This window comes from Scatophagus argus, chromosome 19, assembly GCF_020382885.2.
Source record: "Scatophagus argus isolate fScaArg1 chromosome 19, fScaArg1.pri, whole genome shotgun sequence".
Taxonomy (NCBI): domain Eukaryota; kingdom Metazoa; phylum Chordata; class Actinopteri; family Scatophagidae; genus Scatophagus; species Scatophagus argus.
This window is the reverse complement of record NC_058511.1, coordinates 9,168,191-9,186,512: the sequence shown is the minus strand read 5'-3', so window position 1 is coordinate 9,186,512 and position 18,322 is coordinate 9,168,191. Positions and strand designations below refer to the sequence as shown.

Here is an 18,322-nt window from a genome sequence, read left to right as displayed (position 1 = left end):
CGTAGTCAGTGATGCACCGACTTCAGCAATGTACACACATGCATGCTTAATAGAATTTGACATTTCTATTAATTCCAGTGTTTCGTGCAGCTGGGGATTGTTGCTGAGGGTTTTTGCGAGTCTTCTGTACAGCAGAGCAGAAGTCTTCTGAGAATAAGATACTCAGCATACCTGGCATGGATTCAAGAGTATGGCCAAGAGGTCTCCCCCCTCTGCCTCCTCCCTGTCTTTCTGCATATGTGTGTGTGTGTGTGTGTGTGTGTGTGTGTGTACTATAACTCTAGGTCAGATAGGGGACACAGGGAAAATAAAGTCCAGAAAAGCTGAGCTTCTGAGAGGACTCTGACTGCTCTTTAGCTGTTATAATGAGTTTCTACGACTTTTCATGATACCCTCATGGCGTTTCTGTTTTTCATAGAACTTAATTTTTTAAGTTGGCTTACTGTTATTGCATTAACCAGAGTTGGGAGGCGCCTTAGTGTAAATTAAATTCATTGCAGAGGTCTTAGGGGATCAGTTAGATAGGAGGAAAAGTCACTGACAGGATGCATATAATAATATTTCTTTTTATTTTTGGCGCATGTCTATGTATCGGGTCTGCATGAGTGACTTCCTGTCAGTGAGCCAGTCAGAGGATATCAGATACACCGCCCCCCCCCCCCCCCCCCCCCCCCCCCCTCCAGTTTCTCCATTTGATCCATGACCCCTTCTCCACAGAGAGGCAGGAAGCCAGAAAAAGCAGAAACCCCACTTCCGCGTCCCTCCTGCATCAGTATCTGTCCCCTGCCCACCTTGATGCTTGCACACCTGTGTTGTCTCTCAGCAGTCAAATTAATAAGATCCCTCTCTCCTTCAGAAAAATCCCTCTAGACGTCTGCAGCACTTCAGCACAGTGGATGCCCAGTAGGGCAGAAACCGAGCCAAGCTGGTCCACGAAACAAAACCAACTGGGAGTGATTGACTCTACAATCTTAAGAAGGTCAAATACGTTGGTGACCTGGCTGACTCCATTCAAGATTACTTGCCACTCAAGGAGAGGAGGCAGAGATGGAGTGGGTGTTCCAGGTGGATGAATGAGGCAGAGGTAAGGCAGAGGTTTGTCTTTACTCTTCTTACAGTGTCACTCAACAGATTAAAAAGAATTGTCCCGGATACACGCATAATAACTGCTGCCTGGCACTAAAACTCCAGCTGAAAATTTCAACTTTGTTAGAGAAAAATGAATCCCAGTTAAATATAGGCTCTGTGATCAGTTAGTCACTGTCAATGGGAGGATGTAAAAAGACAAGGCTAACAGGGGATGCAAAGAATTCCTCCTCTATTGTGTGCAACACAAGCTTCATTTTTGAGGAAATAGTGAGAGAAAAATATGAAATTCTCCTCAGTATAAATTATCAAGGGTGAAGTGACAACAGCAGCAGTTATAACTAGATGTATCACAGCCTATCACAGCACCAGTGACTCACCGACTGTCTGAAAATTTATGTGAACAATCCTGTTGCTCTACAGATGCCGTAGATGACAGCTCATCTCAAAGCTACAGGCTATAGACTTCTGATTACAGTTAGAATTGGATTTATCTTAGACTAGAGGTTGATGTTTGACATGTGCCGATGAGGGTAAGGACTGGGAAATGAATGTTTTCAGTGGAAGTGAGTGTACGCACCCAAACGAGTAAACCCTGCAGTGTTTGCTTTGTATTCTGTGGTTCAGGCTGTACTTGGGGTCCAAACATGCAGCCCAGGCACCCTTGGTCCCCTGCTGAGCAGCTCCTTCTCCAGCCAATGATGCACATGACACCTGGACACATAAAAATATCTGATTATTGCTATTATTATGGTTCAGGACAGGGAGTCCTGCATTGCAAAGTGTACAGTCTGAACAAAACAAACACTCTAGTGAAATGGATGGTATTACCACTAGAGGAATGAGTTTTATTGACTCTGGACTTTCCACAGTCTTAACACAATACTCCATGTTTACATTCTGTATACAGTAAGGTCACACGTATGCCATGTATGAGTGATGTCATTTGAAACCATAAGCTGTACTGGATACATAGATAGATAGATCTTCGACAGCGGAGCTGTAGCAGCCTGTGAGAGAAGGTCCTCTGCTGTCTGTCTGCTGTGTGATGGACAGGGTGCTGATCATTGTCCATGACGGATAACAGTTTGTTCAGCGTCCTCCCCTCCACCAGGGTCTCAGAAGACTCCAGCCTGAGTCCAAGTACAGAGCCAGCCTTCTTGATGATCTTATCAAGTCAGTTGGTGTCGCTGGCTCTGATTCTGCTGCCCCAGCACACAACAGTAAAGAAAATGGCGCTAGCAGCAACAGACTGGTAGAAAATCTCCAACATTTTTTCTGCACACGTTGAAGGATCTCAGCTTCCTCAGGAAATAGAGTCTGTTCATCCCCTTCTTGTACACAGCCTCAGTATTAGATGTCCAGTCCAGTCTGTTGCCGATCACCACTCCCAGGTATCTTATTAAGCGCAGATGGAGCTGACAAGGCAGCAGTGCTCATAAGCTTCAGGCAAATTTAGCTTTGGCTAGTTGGACATTGAGTGTGTGAGCATATGTCATTAGCATAACCAAGTATTAAATGGGTACTTTTTGTCATATAGGACAATAAATCAAGAGCAAGAGATCACATTGATATTTAAAAATCAAGAGTAGCAACTAGGAAAACATGTTTTGAATGTGTTAAGCCTCCTTTTTTCATCAAAAAACATACAACAATTGCTGTCAAACACTGGAAACTGGTACTGAGTTTGATCTCGAGCCTCAGTGTTTAACTATATGCATACTCATGATGTGCAGCTGGAGCTGATGCACCAGCAGCACTGCCAAGTCTGAACAGTAGAGTGGGTGAGCAGGGGGATGAAAGAAAGATGATAAAAATGAGGAAGTTGAAAAGAAGCATTTCACACTGTTGTCCTTTTATAGAAACGCTTCCTCTTATCCAAGTTAAATTATTACTTCTTTATGTACTGTATACAGTGAAAACCCGGATGGCAAATGCATATTTATTTAGGGCTTTTTTTTCAGTTCAGTAACCAAATTTTGTGAGGTTCTGCATACAGTATAATTGTGTAAAAATCACAGCTAGCAAGGAGAAACAAATGTATTGATTTGGTTGATTGATATAGTGGGCGGCACAGTGGTCCAGTGGTTAACGCTGTCGCCTCAAAGCAAGAGGTTCGAATCCCGGTCTGGGCCCTTCTAAGCGGAGTTTGCGTGTTCTCCCTGTGCCTGCATGGATTTCCGGGTTCTCCGGGTACTCCACAATACCAAAAACATGCACATTAGGTTAATTGGCTACTCTACATTGCCCCTAAGTGTGAGTGCGAGAATGTGTGGTTGTCTGTCTTTGTGTGTTGGCCCTGCGATTGACTGGCAACCAGTCCAGGGTGAACCCCGCCTCTCACCCGTAGTTAGCTGGGATAGGCTTCAGCTCCCCCCACGACCCTGACAGATAAGCGGTATAGAAAATGGACGGATGAATGATTGATATAGCAGTTCTAATACAATGTAACAGGCAATTTGTCATAAATTTACATTTTTGTATTTGAACACATACATGTTGGATTTATTATATTTGATATAGATATCTCAAAATATTGCTGTTAACTGAGAAAGTAGCCTCAGTGTATCAGTTGCCTTTAATCCTGGCATGTCTTCAGTGAAGATCCTATTGTGCAATCACCAAAGCATCACCCTGAATTCTTCATTGCTTCTCAGTTTTAAAACTGTGTCCTCAACTCAGCTCCCACTCATGCAGAACTTGCAGCATGTTTAGTGTTTATGTGAGTTTCTGTATGTTTTTATTAGGCATGTACCTGTGTAAACTGTGCACATACACACAGTCAACATGTATCCATATCAGCATGTTGATTTTGTGCAGTGCATCTGTAGTTTTACAAGTGACTGCTCAAATGCTGAGCTGCTGCTCAAATGTTTGCTGTCTGGTCTTTTTAAGCTCCGTCTGCTGCAGAGATTCAGTTTACAGACGAAGAAACAATATTGGCTCAGACATGATGATATGAAACATAAATCTGTGGCTCTATTTTACCCCATTCAAGTGTAAACAAGATAGCATCTGTGTATCTTTGTGTGTGTGTTCTTGTATTGCCCACTGTGTACTATCTAGACCAAAACTTGTGGCTCGCAGTGTTCACTCGGGTTCAGTCAAATGAAGCCTGAGAAAAATGTTTTCCAACAGTAGCGAAGAATAGGGAAATAGTAAGTGTTTTCCCAAAGCAATTGTGCTGTCAGGGAACAATGAGAGCTGTATCCCGGCCTCTTATAAAATCACATCTATTCTTTATTCAAAATTGACATTTGAAACTGTTTATTATGCATGCTTTCATTCTCAGACCAACACCAGAGTGTTCTTGTAAAGTGAATTAGATTTTTATAGCTTCAAAAAAAAAAAAGAGAGAGAGAAATAGTTTCCTTGCTGTGGCAGTTTGTATAAACCATCTATCCACCCATTTTCTGTATCTTAAGAAAGGTGGTCCAGATGTCCCTCTCCCAAGCAATGTGTTCCAGCACCTCCTGAAGCTTTCTAAGGTGATCCCAATCCACGGTATACAGCAGCATATAGCCTCTATCCTTCTGCTCTTGAGATCTGTAATCTCTTCAGGAGTCTACAGCAGACTCACAGGGGGCTTCCTGATTGGATGCCCGAGATGTTTCAATGGGATCCTCTCCAGCGAAGAAGCAGCAGCAGCAGCTTTACTCCGAGGTGTCTGAGCTCCTCATTGGTGTTTGTCGTGGTCAGTCCGTGGCTAGTACAGAAATCAAATAACAAAGCCCCATTCACATTCAGATCAGGCAGGTCGTTCTTCCCAAAGACACCCCTCCAGTTTCCTTCTTTAAGTCCCCAAGCGGTACCAGTTCATAAACCGTGTTCTTCTTCACAACCCCACAGAGACTCTAAGAAGGCTGAATACTGCTACACTTTGCCTTTGCCCACCATCTGCCTGATAATGTGCCTGACCACAGTGCCTGATCCAACACATGGAGGGTTCAGGGGACTTCCACAGGCTTTCATGTTTTTCTTTTGGGCCACGAGTCAAGGCTTGGCCACCAGATGCTCATCAAAGAACTTTCCTCTCAGGTCTGACTCCAGGAGGGGATGCTGGATTCCTTTTTTTTGGATGTGGTGCTGTAGCTCCTTCTTGGTCAATTTATGTGGCTTCTGTGAATTGCTCTTAGTCTTACTCTTAGCCCTCCCCTGGGACCAATTTGCCATGGAAGACCCAACCAGGAGCCTTTGCTGCTAACCAAAGCATTCAGTGACGGGTCTGGCTGGAAGGGTACAAGTGCAGTGTCACCGTATGAAGGGAGAATAAAAGTCACCTGGTGTGCAAAGAGCATAAGAATTGTATTGTACATGTGGGTGGCGCAATAATATATTTAAATGAATTTGGAACACGATCCTTTGTGCCAGTCATATGTTAATGTGCTCCAGCTGGAAGCATTCATCTGCACACAATGCACAACTTGCAATGAAATGCAAAATTGGCCTTGATTATTGACTGCTGAACACTGTTATACTAAATACTGAGCTGTAAAAATTGACCCGAAAGAATGCTTTCACTAAGCATATATTGTACTGACTGAACTACTTATCATTGTTAGGGTAATCAGAAAAAATGATATAGTACAGTGCAGTGATCCCTCCAGTACCTTTTATGCTGTGGTACTTGTAGAAAAACTTCCTCTTATCTGTATGTGTGCGTGTGTATGTGTGCTGGCGCATGCAGGAGTGCAAGACACAATGACTGCTATTGATTGGACAGTTGTGTCGCAGGCCATCTCACTGAGTAACAGCTCCACCAGGCACTGTGTCAGTCAGCATTACAGCTCAGGATGCTGCTATGCACCCTCCAACTCCCTCCACCCTCGCCTGTCACTGTGTGTGATGGACAGCTTCCCACAAACTCACACTCACACAGTCACTTTCTCTCTGTTCTTGTCCTTGTCTCTTCCTTTCGCACACAAGTACACACAAGCGGATGTACACACACACACGCACACACACACACACACATGCACACATCCTCAGGCTAATTCATTATGAGCTGAATGTCTGCTTTGTGAAAGATATTGAACGAGTGCTTTTGTCACTTGGAGGAGGGTACTCTCTGTTCTCACTATATTGTGTAAGGGAAATAAAGATAAGCTGCTGATTTATCCCCAAACCAATTTCATTACAATAAAAACTGCAGAACGTGTCGTCCAAAAATGTCCTTCCATGTTGTGGACATTAAAGAGGAATCTGTGTCTTTGCAGTACCTTCATAATAGGGGCAAGAATTTCAGGTTTTCTCAGTCCCTCGGTATTTCTCAAATTATGATGCTGAACATCTTAATCGATTTGTAGTAATTTAACACTGACAAAAAGAAACAAACAAACCACAACATCTCATTGATTAAGTATGAATAGAGAGGCTGTGAGTTCCATCTGTATGGTAATCAATAGAGTAATGAATTATGTGTGTGATGTCAAGCAAGACAAATACTCTCTGGCTGAGCTGCATGCGAAAGCAGCGCCAGCGAGCTCAGTCATGGGCTGGTAGGTACATGCTCGCTTTGATATACATAACAAAGACCTGTCAAAGTAAAGCACTTCCTGGCCTTCAGTAGCAACAACTTCTCCAATTATCTTCAGGCTTCACTTCTACATACAAATATTTTGCAAATCTTTAGTTAAAACAGTAGCACATTTCAGAGTTTAATTCAGTGAAAATTAAAGCATTGTGCAAAATGTCTTGGTAAGCTGAAGCATTAAGATTTCCCTTCACTGGAAGTGAGGGGCCGAGCCCAACCCCTGAAAAACAGCCCAATAAAGAGGTGTGTCTGGATACTTTCTCTATGTAATGTATGTTCCACTGCTGCTAAGTACAATATTTATTTTAATACTGCAGACAGTTCCTTACAAATGCATGAAAAAAGTTTTATACAACAGGAACTTGCTTTAAACACCTGTAAGAAGTCAAGCACTGATCACTCACTTGTGGTGTTGTGATGTATCTGAGGAACCTTTTAGCTTCATCCTCCAGGGAGTGACTTCTACTAGCCCAGGGCTCCAAGTCTATGTGCCACCGAATCTGTAGTGGATCACATACACACACAGGCATTAACAGTGCATGAATGAAGTACACAGAAAACTGACAATTAACTAACATCAAAGTAGGACATTCAAAGGAAATCCAGTGCAAGGACAACAACAAAGGGAGCTTTATTCTTTCAGGTGTTATAACCCACTTGTGTATCGCCACTGATGGAAATGGAACTAGGTCACACTGTGCTCAGTGAAAGATTTTTTTTTTCTTTCCCCACCTGTGTGTTAGTGACAAACTGCTAAAATTCATCTCTAGTGTTATTTTAGTAAAATGGGGGCTGCTGTCCATTCTTATTCATTAAAAACACACTGTAGACAGCCCAGCCTTGTCTCACAGTAAAGAAAAAGGCTTCGGCCTTCAACAGTTAGCTGCAGCAGCTCTGTGCTGATGTGTGATCACATTCCTGAAACCTTGCCGAGCTCCGCTTTACAGCCTGATTCATTTCTACTGGAAAGCGTCTGTTTATGATTAGAGGAGAGGCAGCAAGATGGAGACAACAGGAGAGAGATGAAAATGAGGGATGGAGTGGCGATGATGCACTTGATGGTGGTACAGTAATTTATTGGGTCAAACACCATGGCCAAGTGTTCAGTAGGAGCCCTGGAATAAATTAACCAGGATGATTTTACAATAGAGTGCTTCCTGGACTCTGCAGCCTTTATCAGTGTTTTATAGGTGCTGCAGTTATTTTCAGATTTTCCATTTATACGCACACATAGTTTTTGGCTTAACTAATGGGATCGTGTTTGGGTTTGTTGAATGCTGTAAGCGCTATGGTGACACCAGGTCTGTTTAGGAAAATAACCTTGCGCTGGAATTCACTCACATGTTTCCATGACTCTTTTTCATTCTCTCTCTACTCACAGTTGTACTCCTCAGTTTAGCATTGCAGTTGCAGAATCAACACAATAGGCTTCATAGCTCTGACGTTTTGATTTGCAGCCACACTACAGAGTTACACAAAAGTGGTATTGTGTGGGCTGTGGTCTTTGATTACTGATATTACATACGGAACTGCTCTCTCATATTTTCATTTGCATTTCATTTTCATTTGTGTAACAAGCCAGTGGCTAGCATGCATTCACTGAAGCACACAAATACATACTTACATACTGCAATACTCAATTTCCTTCTGCTTTATCGGCAAGAAAATTGAGAAAACATCACATATACACAGACGTGAACATAAAACCTTTACACGCTTGCACACACACACACACACACACACACACACCAACCAAACTTACACAGAGGCTTATGCTTTGCACGTGGACATGCACATACGCTAACAGCATTCTGCTAATACATCATCTGTGACAGCACCATGTGTGTCATTTCCTCCTCCAGTGATGCTGATCCTGGACCTGCCAAAGGAGAGAATCAGCTGTCCCTTTAACGGCTGCAGCACTGGATCCGTGCAACACTACTTACTGCTTGGCATTCAGCCTTTAATCGATTCGCGGCACGTCAAAACATCTGAATGCTTGCCGTGCTTCAATTCTCACACTCCTCTTTCTCCATAATGTCATCCCTCTGTTTCTCTCTATTTCCTTTCCTCTCTTTTCTTTTTTTTTACTCTGGTCGTAACATTCTGCATCTCATTTCTGTCGTCTTATTGTTTCTCTCTCTCTCTCCCTCTCTCTCTGTCCCTCTTTCCCTCTCTCTTCAGTGTTTCAGTTTAAAATAATTGCACTGATTATGACTGCTCAACATAATTATACTGCAGGACAAATAGGGTGATTGATGTGCACATGTAGGTTTCAATCTATAGCTATTGTTTTCCAGCAGTTTTTTTTTTCACTTCATTGCATGAACAGGCCACACACATGCACGCACACACACACACACACACTAAGCTCCTTATTACTTGAAAATATGGCATTTTCATCTTGTGGCCTGCATTAAACAACATGTATGGTTAGTGATGGCTATACATAATGAAATTAGAAAATAAGGCAAGTTTAGTTGTTTAGTATAATATAATATAATAATAAAATGAAAATACTCGTTATGTGATCATATAGTCAGTAGAATAAAGCACATCAACATCTGGCCAAACGTTTTGGTAAATATTGGAAAAATGAGAAAGAAATGGTTAGCCTCTCATTCTCAAAAATCAGTTAAGACAGTGAAATTTTGATTCAGATCTCATTGCAGAAAACTCTCTTGCAAAGGAAAGAGAGAACACAAATACGAAGTCTAATCAATATTGCACCAACAATGCAGTAGCAAGCCAAAAGTTTTACAGAGAAAAGCTGTGTGTAAGTCTCAGAGTCTGATATTCCATATAGACAAGTAACAGCTACATTTCAGCATCCCAGGGCCCCTGAAACCTCCCAGATCTCCCTGTCTCCAAGCTGCCCCTTTCGTCTCCTCACAGAGCCCTCCCTGCAAAGCTTCGCTATCAGGGCCCGTATGTTAGCCTGGTACACGTAGGAAAACAGGACTACTGATCAGAGGGCAGATATCTGGGACAATGGACTTACTGGCATGTGTATGAGGTGAGGCTGAATAGGGAGGGAGAAAGAAGAGAAGGAAAGGACAGAGGGAGGGTCAGATGTACACACAAACACGTACAAGAAATGGAAACGCTGGCAGACTTTACCAAGGGGAGAGGTGTGCAACCTTGGTTTCTAGTTTAAAGACTTTGCTGGAAAGCAGAACTAGCCCAGAGTTGTCAAACTTGACTTGTACAGCTCATATTTTCAGTCCAAGTCTGGTTTTCCTCACCAGCTGAAATGAATTTTTCACTTCTCGTGTCTTTGCATAAAGTCTACCTTTAATTAACAACAAGATTTTTTTCTTACTGCACTAAAAGTGGTATCCAATAGAGTGTGGACAGAGTTGATGTGTGTCTGTGTGTGTATCATGTGTACGCTTATGAGCTCTTACTAAGTGCTGAATCATCACTGAGCGGTGATGAGATTAGTGTTAAGTCTCATGTGCAGTCAAGCACCAACAAGTCATCAGCAGAGGTAAGCAGTGTTAATGACAAACACACAGAACATCACTCACAACCGTCGGGCCTCAGCTGTTTAGAAATAACCCCATCTTCAGTGTGAGCATGTCATGTAGCTGCCTTGACATGAGTTGAGGGGTGGACATTGGAAACTGGTGATGAGGTTGTTATAGTGGCATTGGGAAGCAGAGAAAGCTAAATCCTCTGAAGAAAATGATGCGTTCCTGCAGCTGCAAAATTTGCAGATGAAACATTTGAAAAAGTAAGACTAATGAAAGAACTCTAAATGGTGGTTAAAATGGAAGTGTGGAAAGATGTTAAAGTTTCAGCTGAGGTGTGAGGTGAACTTGGTGAAGTCGAAGTCAGTTGAAATGAAAGAACTGAATAAAGTAGACAATTTTCCAAAGAAAATTTGCATTTCTTTCACTGAAAGAAGTTGAAGTTCCGGTTTAAGTGTGAATAATGAGTGAAGTTGAAATGACATTTTAGATAATGAACTGATCCCGAAGGATCAATTGAAGTGAAGGTCCTCGAAGATGAAAATGTCAGTGTCAATTAGAACATAATGTTAAAATGGCTGCTAAAACAAAAGTGCCAGAAGGTATTGAAAACTGTTGAAGTGCGATCACCGAATGAAACTGTGAAGTGAAATGAAACAGTTTAAGTGAAGCTGAGGTATCAGTTGAAATAAAGATGCTGAAGAGTAAAAGATTCAGTTGAGTTTCAAACGCTGACAGGAGTTAAAATATCAGTTGTCGTCTAACTGAGAAAGTTGAAATGGAGGACATGAAAGAAAACAGTGCCAAGTTCAATTGTATGAACTGAAAGCAAATATCAGTTTTGCTTTCAGTTCATGCAATTGAAAGCAAAACTGATATTTGCTTTCAGTTCATACAATTGAAAGCAAATATCAGTTTTGGCTGAAGAGCAAAGCAGTGAAAGCAGTTGGAGTTAATTTTGCGTGAACAGTGGAACTTGTGGTAGGTTTTGTTCTTGGACCTGAAAGGGTTTTTGAAGGGTCATTTGAAGCATGAGAATTGACAGGAGTTGAACAAAGTTATCAGAAGTAATTTTCCTTCAAAAAATATTGTATTCTATTAGTGTTTTATCTGGATATGTTCTTGCCTGTACTGATGCGATATAGAAAGGATGTTTTTTTGTTGGTTGTTTTTAATCCTTGCCCCATTTTTGATCGCTCTGTTATGGGGCCTTTCTGCATGGCTTGATGGAGCTGGATGAGTTAGTGGATCTGTGCCTCTCAGCTAGGTGTGAGAGAGGCGTGAGCAGTCAGATCAAGCATGAATAATCCCTCAGGGAGAAGAGGACGGATGGGTGAACAAGTGATGACTGGATAAAACAAGAGAGGACTTTCTGCCAGAACGATGACGGCGGGAGAGCAGAAGGAAGGGATGGAAGGTGGTGGTGGGAGGAAGAACACATAGACAGAGGAGGAGATGTTGTTCAATGTGGAGGACTTCTACACCTGTACATGGATTTACACCGAGAATAAACACAGTCAATACGTAACGACTGATGACAGTGTGGTCAGAGCATCTGAGAGGGCATGGCACAATTAGCACTCGAGTAAACAAGTTGCCACTGGTGTATCAAATGTCAGCCACTGGTAAGCTGAGTCTGCCCAGTCTGTTGGTTAAGTGTGTCAGACCTGCTGCTCATTTTTTGTGACTGGTCTCATCAGAGTCCAGATGCTTCAGAAAAGTAAAGAAAAAGAAGTCAACGCTTTCAATACTTGTTGGATCATCTTGAAGTTGAAGGGAATCTTGAAGGGAATGTTCTTTGACAGGCTATTTTTTCCCAACAGCTAAGGTAAAAACAACCTTGCTTCTTAGGCAAATGAAAGTCAATACATGCAACGGACGAGTGGGTAGATATTGGTTCCATGAAACAGACGGTGGCTGATTCCCATTGGCCTCCCCCTAATTTCATGTAGCTGTGCTCCAGAGGCTTGTGCTAATGTATTTCAGGGAAAATGAACTCTGTGATGCTCAGAACTATGGTGAGATGTAAGATATATCACAAGAGCTTTATTTCCCTTAAAACAACAATCATCAAAAGCAAATTCCCAGTCGTTTTTTATGGGGAAATGATTTGAATTTATTCTTTTACTTCTATCAAAAACCTACACAATACTGATATAACTATAACTGATATTTCTTGATTTATTTCTGATATGATAGTTACTACGTGACGAAAGGGAACAGTGAGATGCTCATCTGTTTGATGACACTACTGGCCACACAATCTGGCGTAAAATGAGGAAGAAAAATTTGTAAAATTAGGATCTCTTGGGAAAAGACCTAAACCAGACTGTTCAAACTGTACATAAAGTGATTACACCGGGGTGTATGAAACAGCTGGATTGTGTGCATCATTATAATTACATGATAATGGATGGTGAATGGTAGAACTTGTCGGATGCGTGCTGCAAACATTTCCATGAAACACTATTGTCGGTTTCCTCCCTTCGTTTCCCTGTTATTGACAATAAAGAGGCGTATTAGGTTCAAATGATCATTTGCTTATGTCATAGTAGCCAATCACAGCTTTTGCAGGTCGTGGTGATATTTGAGGCTATAGCCCTCTAAGAAACTTGACAAAAGTTTCAGTTTTCTTACTGCCCATGCACCTTGAAGATACAGAGTGTGTTACTTCATATTTTTCTTGCTGTCAACAAGTCCAGTGAAAAGACCAAAGAGAGGAATGTGTTTTTCCACCTTCCAGAACTCTTCAGCTTCCTCCCTCTGTCTGTGACATCAATCCTTCTAACGTGTATTTTTGTGGGATTTGTTGACAAAAAAAAATAGAGGATATTATCATTCTTATCCTTTAAGGATTCTGTATGAAGAGTTTGCACAGAAAATTGATTTGATTTAATGATCGGATCAGACCTGTTTATCCCTGTCGCATGCTGGGTATTGAGGACAGCAAAAGGAAAAGCAATCAAAGATGGATGTTGAATGCATATTTTGTTGCAGCAGTTGCTGACTGAGCAAACATTGCTGAACATTGAGAAAATATTACATTGAGAGCAAGTTAAAATGTGCCTGTTTAAAGAACCGATACTTATAACATGACTGCATGACACAGATTATCACAAAGAATCGGTTTCACTAAGCTCCATCTTCCCGACTAATCTGGGAGATGTGGAGACCGGCAGTCGGACCAGACCCAGCTGTCTCCACTTCCTGCAGTGTCATCTCTATTCCTCTGGCAGAGCCTGGCTCACCATTCAATCCCAACTCACTGCCAGAGTACAGTGAGACACAGAGGGGGAATAACAGAATTAAAGCGGAGGATTATGCTGATCTTTTTTAATAAAGGCAGTAATCTCAGAAGAGTTGAGCCTCAGTCTCAAAGGCAGAGTGATGCTGTAAAGAATCCTGCGGGGGAATGGAGAGATGTATGAGCAAGGGGGGCATAGTGTGTGTGTGTGTGAGAGGAACAGAAAGATGGAGAAATTGAAGGTTGAAGCGCAGATGGTGATTGTTCTCCGCTCTGTACTGTTTTTCCTTCGTAAATCTAACAAACCTACATCTGGTATGCATTTGCTGCAAGTGAGAGACTGTACAAGTGTGTGTGGGAGAGGCAGAGAGTTGGAAAATGACTGAAACAATTCTAGTTTAGTGTCTTGTTGAATTAAGCTCTGAATATTATTCAACACCGACACTTTGGACGACGTTCTGCAGACCGCTTGACAGCAGCACTATCTGCCCATGTGCTGTAAATCAGAGCTGATCGAAGACCAGCGTGCCACCTTTCTCGCTCAGCAATTTGTGCCAACGCCTACAGGGCAGTCTCATTTTGTGTCCAACTAGCTTAAATCACAGCTGATCTGTGATGAGTGCTAAACCATCTTGCCGGTGCAAAGCTACATTTTCCGCACTATCCTGTACTGGAACCAGAGAACCATATCAGTCTTTACTACCTTCATTATCATAAGGAATAGCATGAAATATTTTATTACTAATATAACATATGAATTCTGCACTATTCTATATCTTAGATTCTCATTTTTACTTGCATGATGTTCTTTTTATAAATGCTGTTTGAGCACTGAAAGCAGCGGTGAGTGCTTCACTCTAATTGTTGCACATATGACAATGCCTGACAATGACAAGTACTTGAACTTGACGCCAGAATGGCTAAATGACAGATATGAGGACATTTATGTGGTGATTGACATGTAAATTCATCAGATAATGGTGACATAAAACGACAGGAGGGTTTTCTTTAAGTGGTGAGGCCAAAACTGACAAATTTAAAAAAAAAAAAAAAAAATTAAAAAGCAATCAGCGCTGTTCCGTTCAATGAAAAATTAAACAGCTTCCAGCTCTCATTTGCAGCACTGTCTTTACACCGAATGGAAATGATGAACAATGACAGCAATTTCTGCACTCTGCAAATGCAAGAGTGTGTGGTGGAAAGACATTCAGTGGTAAGGCTGTGCAGATAACAGCTGTCATTTAAAACAAGGTATTACGTAATCACTTAGTATCCTTGTAAATGACAGAACCTGCAGACATATCTGTGTAGCTTTGCTGCAAACATGGTCTCAGCCAGCCAAAGTGGGAAATCATAGTTGTCAGTGGACTTACATGTGAATTTTAAAAGGAAAGGCAGCTGTGTGTGGCTTGGTTTGATAAGATTCCTATCAGTTGTGTGTGACTGTCAGCACAAGTAACAGCTGCTCTTACCAGAAAATATATAATCCTTCTCCCTCTTTCACACATACACACACACACACACACACACACATACACAAATGCTTAGAAGTGCTCTCACAAACATATGAAAACATACTTAAATGTGTTCACTGGAGTTCTTTAAGTTCTCACAGCACATGCTGCGAACTTAAGTCTCTGTAGAACAGCCTGTTGCCTTGCATTGACATCACAGTGACTTTACTCATACATATGCTCCTTTTCATCACAACATGGACTGGAATGGTTGTGTAGAGGGTGCATCTTGTATAGAAGGTGACTGATACCACTGAATACACAAAGTTGTCTGATTTGATCATATCAAGTTTGAATCAGGCCCTCTTGGCCGGCATCTCATGAGACAGATGGGGTTTTATTGTTAGAAGCATCGCAGTAAAAGCCTGTATGGCGTCTGTGTGTGTCTGAGTGTGTGAGTCTCTTCATGCAAGTGTGTGCCTGTCTTCCTGGACAACATCCCAGATCTGAGATCTGTGTTTGATGGGAGGAGCAGAGGGAGCACACTGAGCACCATATGACATTAACTTGCTGAGATGGAGCTAGAACAACAGACAGAGTGACAGCGAGTTGGTCAGACTGGCGGGAATTATCTCTCCCGGTTCATCACATTGCTTTTTTTTTATAGCTTTTTCATAGCATAACTGACAATGTTCATTCTTGTGCCCTGCCACCATTATTACAGAGTGGAGGTGTCTCCACACGCACTCAGCTTGTGTTTGTGTCTAATTTCATCTCTGTGCCTTCCTCTCCTTATGTTTTTCCATCCTCATTATCACTCAGTAGCAGCTATCAGATATACTGCTGATATAAAGTGAGACTGAGAGACAGAAAGACAGAAATGTTCTCTCCAACGTGGGTTTTAAATAAAGCTTCGAGCAACAACGAGCACTTTAAATGATTGTTCTTGAGGGTCACAGGTACTCTCTGTTGCTTTTGGGGGCTAAGTGCCGTCTGTTCTGTCTATGTAACCACGCACGTGCTTGTCAAATGCCACTCAAATGGCTATCCATTACACAAACAGGCTTTTTGGTGACACACAAAATACCATTTGCTAGACCCTCACTCTCACAATCTGTTTGAGTGTACGCATGGATGTGGCAGTGTAAGAGCTTAGCAAAGATGGGAGTGAGTGTGACCCATTTCAGAGGTCAATGCCCTCATTCATATCAGCTGGGAGGGAGGCTGAGAACTCTCTGGAATGTTCCAGACAAGGCATCCATGTCTGAAGGAGCATTGTGCGACTGAGACTCTGGACTTGACAGTTTGACACCGACTTTTCCCCCTCCTGTGGGAGTCTTTGTCTAATACCAGCTAGTGCACATAACTGACTCACTGTGTATTCGGTCAGTAACATATAGTGCATTGAGTAGCTTGTATTTTTTTCATCTGCAACATATGGTTTTCATCATCTTGTTTGAGGCAGGCTTTGTGTGGATCTTCTTTTAAAAATCTGGAGCACAAGCTTTCAGGTCAAACTCTGCCCTCTGACTTACTTCTCAGGGTTTAATTTTGGATGTTTCTCTTTTTCCACACAATAAACCAGATACACTCTCAGATGTCTCTTATATTTTAAACCTGTGTAAACCCTTTCTTGTGGTAATTAAATAGTCACATTTGTCAAAACTTTGCAGAAAAGGGGTGATTGATTATCTGAAAGGCCTCTTTGTGCTTCCTCCCCCTCATAACTTGACAAAGATTCCAGGCCGGCCTGTTTTCTTTGGTCTGACTTAGATACTAATCTCACATTGAGCAAGCAAAGCTGTGTGCCTGTGCAGAGCTGTTTACCTCTCCAGGGTGTGTGTGTGGCGTGTGCATAAGGAGTGACGTGATGTTGGTAAAACGCACTTGAAATTCAGTTAGGAAGACTGACTATCTTCCTCTTCGATCATTATTTACATTCTCTCTCTCCCCCCATCTCACACCTTCTACTCCTGCTTCCAAATATCTCTCTTTCAGTTATCCTATCATATCTTGCCATGACCTCCATCAGAGCTGCAAACTATTAAAACTGTGCCTCTATAGCTGCTGCAGTGTGATCAATGTGACCCTCCCCAACCCCGAGTCCCCATCACAGTCAGCGCTCGTGGGTCATTCTACGATGCTTATGCTCATCAGAAGTCATGAGTACACTGGAATAAATTAATTAGATTATTCTTAAATCTCTGTTGCAATTAGGTCTCTCCTGATTGAATTATATATTTGTTCAAATTTAATCTGCCTTACTGTGAACATATAAGCTGCTTTCAAGGTGCCTGTGATCCTACAGTACAAGCTGTACCAAATAACACTAAAACAGTGTTTTGCACTCTGTGATTCACTGACAAAACAAGCACTGCTGACTGCACAGTGAATAAACAATCATGTTTTTGCTCAAACAAATGTCACATCAACAGTACATGAATTTTCTAGGTCTTGAAAATCTGCTTTTTTAGAATCAGTCAACATAAATGTTGATATAACTGCATGAGGCACTGCTGGCATGAATGAAATTTTTAGCTCAAGAACAGGGAGTGGAGTGTGACCCAGGTGACATGTCAGCCTCCCAGCGGGTGATTTCTTGTGACTCCTTGGTTCCCCAGATGCCCCAGCTGGAGGTTAAAGATGGCTGAGAACTGACTCCAGTCACACGTTTGGGATTACAGAAGTCAACCCCTCTCATTCTTTTCTAACAGCCTCTCTCTCACACTTTCTCCCTCCCTAGTTTGAGCCTTGTCTTTCAGTTCTCCAAGACATGGACAGGGTCACAGGGTTTCTGCATTAGAAATTCCATTGGGGACCCAAAGTGGCTGGCAGTGGTTGGTACAGACTGCACAAAGTGGCCTTTTCTGTTCTTGCTTAATCCAAAGATTGAGCTAATCAATTAGCAGATATTCAGGCAGATAAATGAACTTAAGTCCCATTTAATTAATAGAACTTATTTGAATTAAATTGCTGGATTTATTTCAGTTTCTTTGTCTGGGCTGTTGGCATACAAATAGAAAATCTCTGACAATTTTCTATTATCTTTCCCTGTAAGATTGAGTAAAACAAGATTTAAAAAATCAGTTTTTGCATAGGGTTCCACAAACCGCCTTTTCATCATCTCCACATCACTGGATGATCTTTTCAGCGGGCTGTCTTGGTGTTTCATGTTATAAAATCCTCTAAAACTGGGAGGCCTGTCTGAAAGGATGCGTGGTTCCACTTCTCTTCCCTGTTGTGATCTATGTGCTGCCTGCCTGTGGACTTTGAGGTTGAGTGTGCCTGACATGTGAGTGGCAGCTGGCCTATCTGCGAGAAATGTCTGAGCGACGCTGGAATTCCTGTAGAGAAGCTCTGCAGCGCTCACAGCACCTTCACTGTGAAATGGGATACAGAGGGAATTGCTGAGATGGGTATGCAGTGAAAGGGCTATGTAGCAGTTTGGTATTAATTATTCATTCCTACATTAATTTGGAGATGTTTGTGTTTGGTTTCATTCAAAGGAAGGTAATGAGAGGAGTGGTTTAAG

General features: G+C 42.0%; 1 protein-coding gene across 1 annotated transcript in view; it reads right to left on the bottom strand.

Moving 5' to 3' along the window:
* mettl24 (methyltransferase like 24) overlaps nucleotides 1-18,322 on the bottom strand; it is a 30,563-nt gene that overhangs the window by 7,762 nt on the left and 4,479 nt on the right. The window contains exons 2-3 of the mRNA XM_046373898.1: nucleotides 7,024-7,119; nucleotides 1,667-1,800 (exon numbers count right to left, since the gene is read on the bottom strand). Of these exons, the coding sequence (XP_046229854.1) occupies nucleotides 1,667-1,800; nucleotides 7,024-7,119 (230 nt within the window). The remainder of the gene's footprint in view (nucleotides 1-1,666; nucleotides 1,801-7,023; nucleotides 7,120-18,322) is intronic.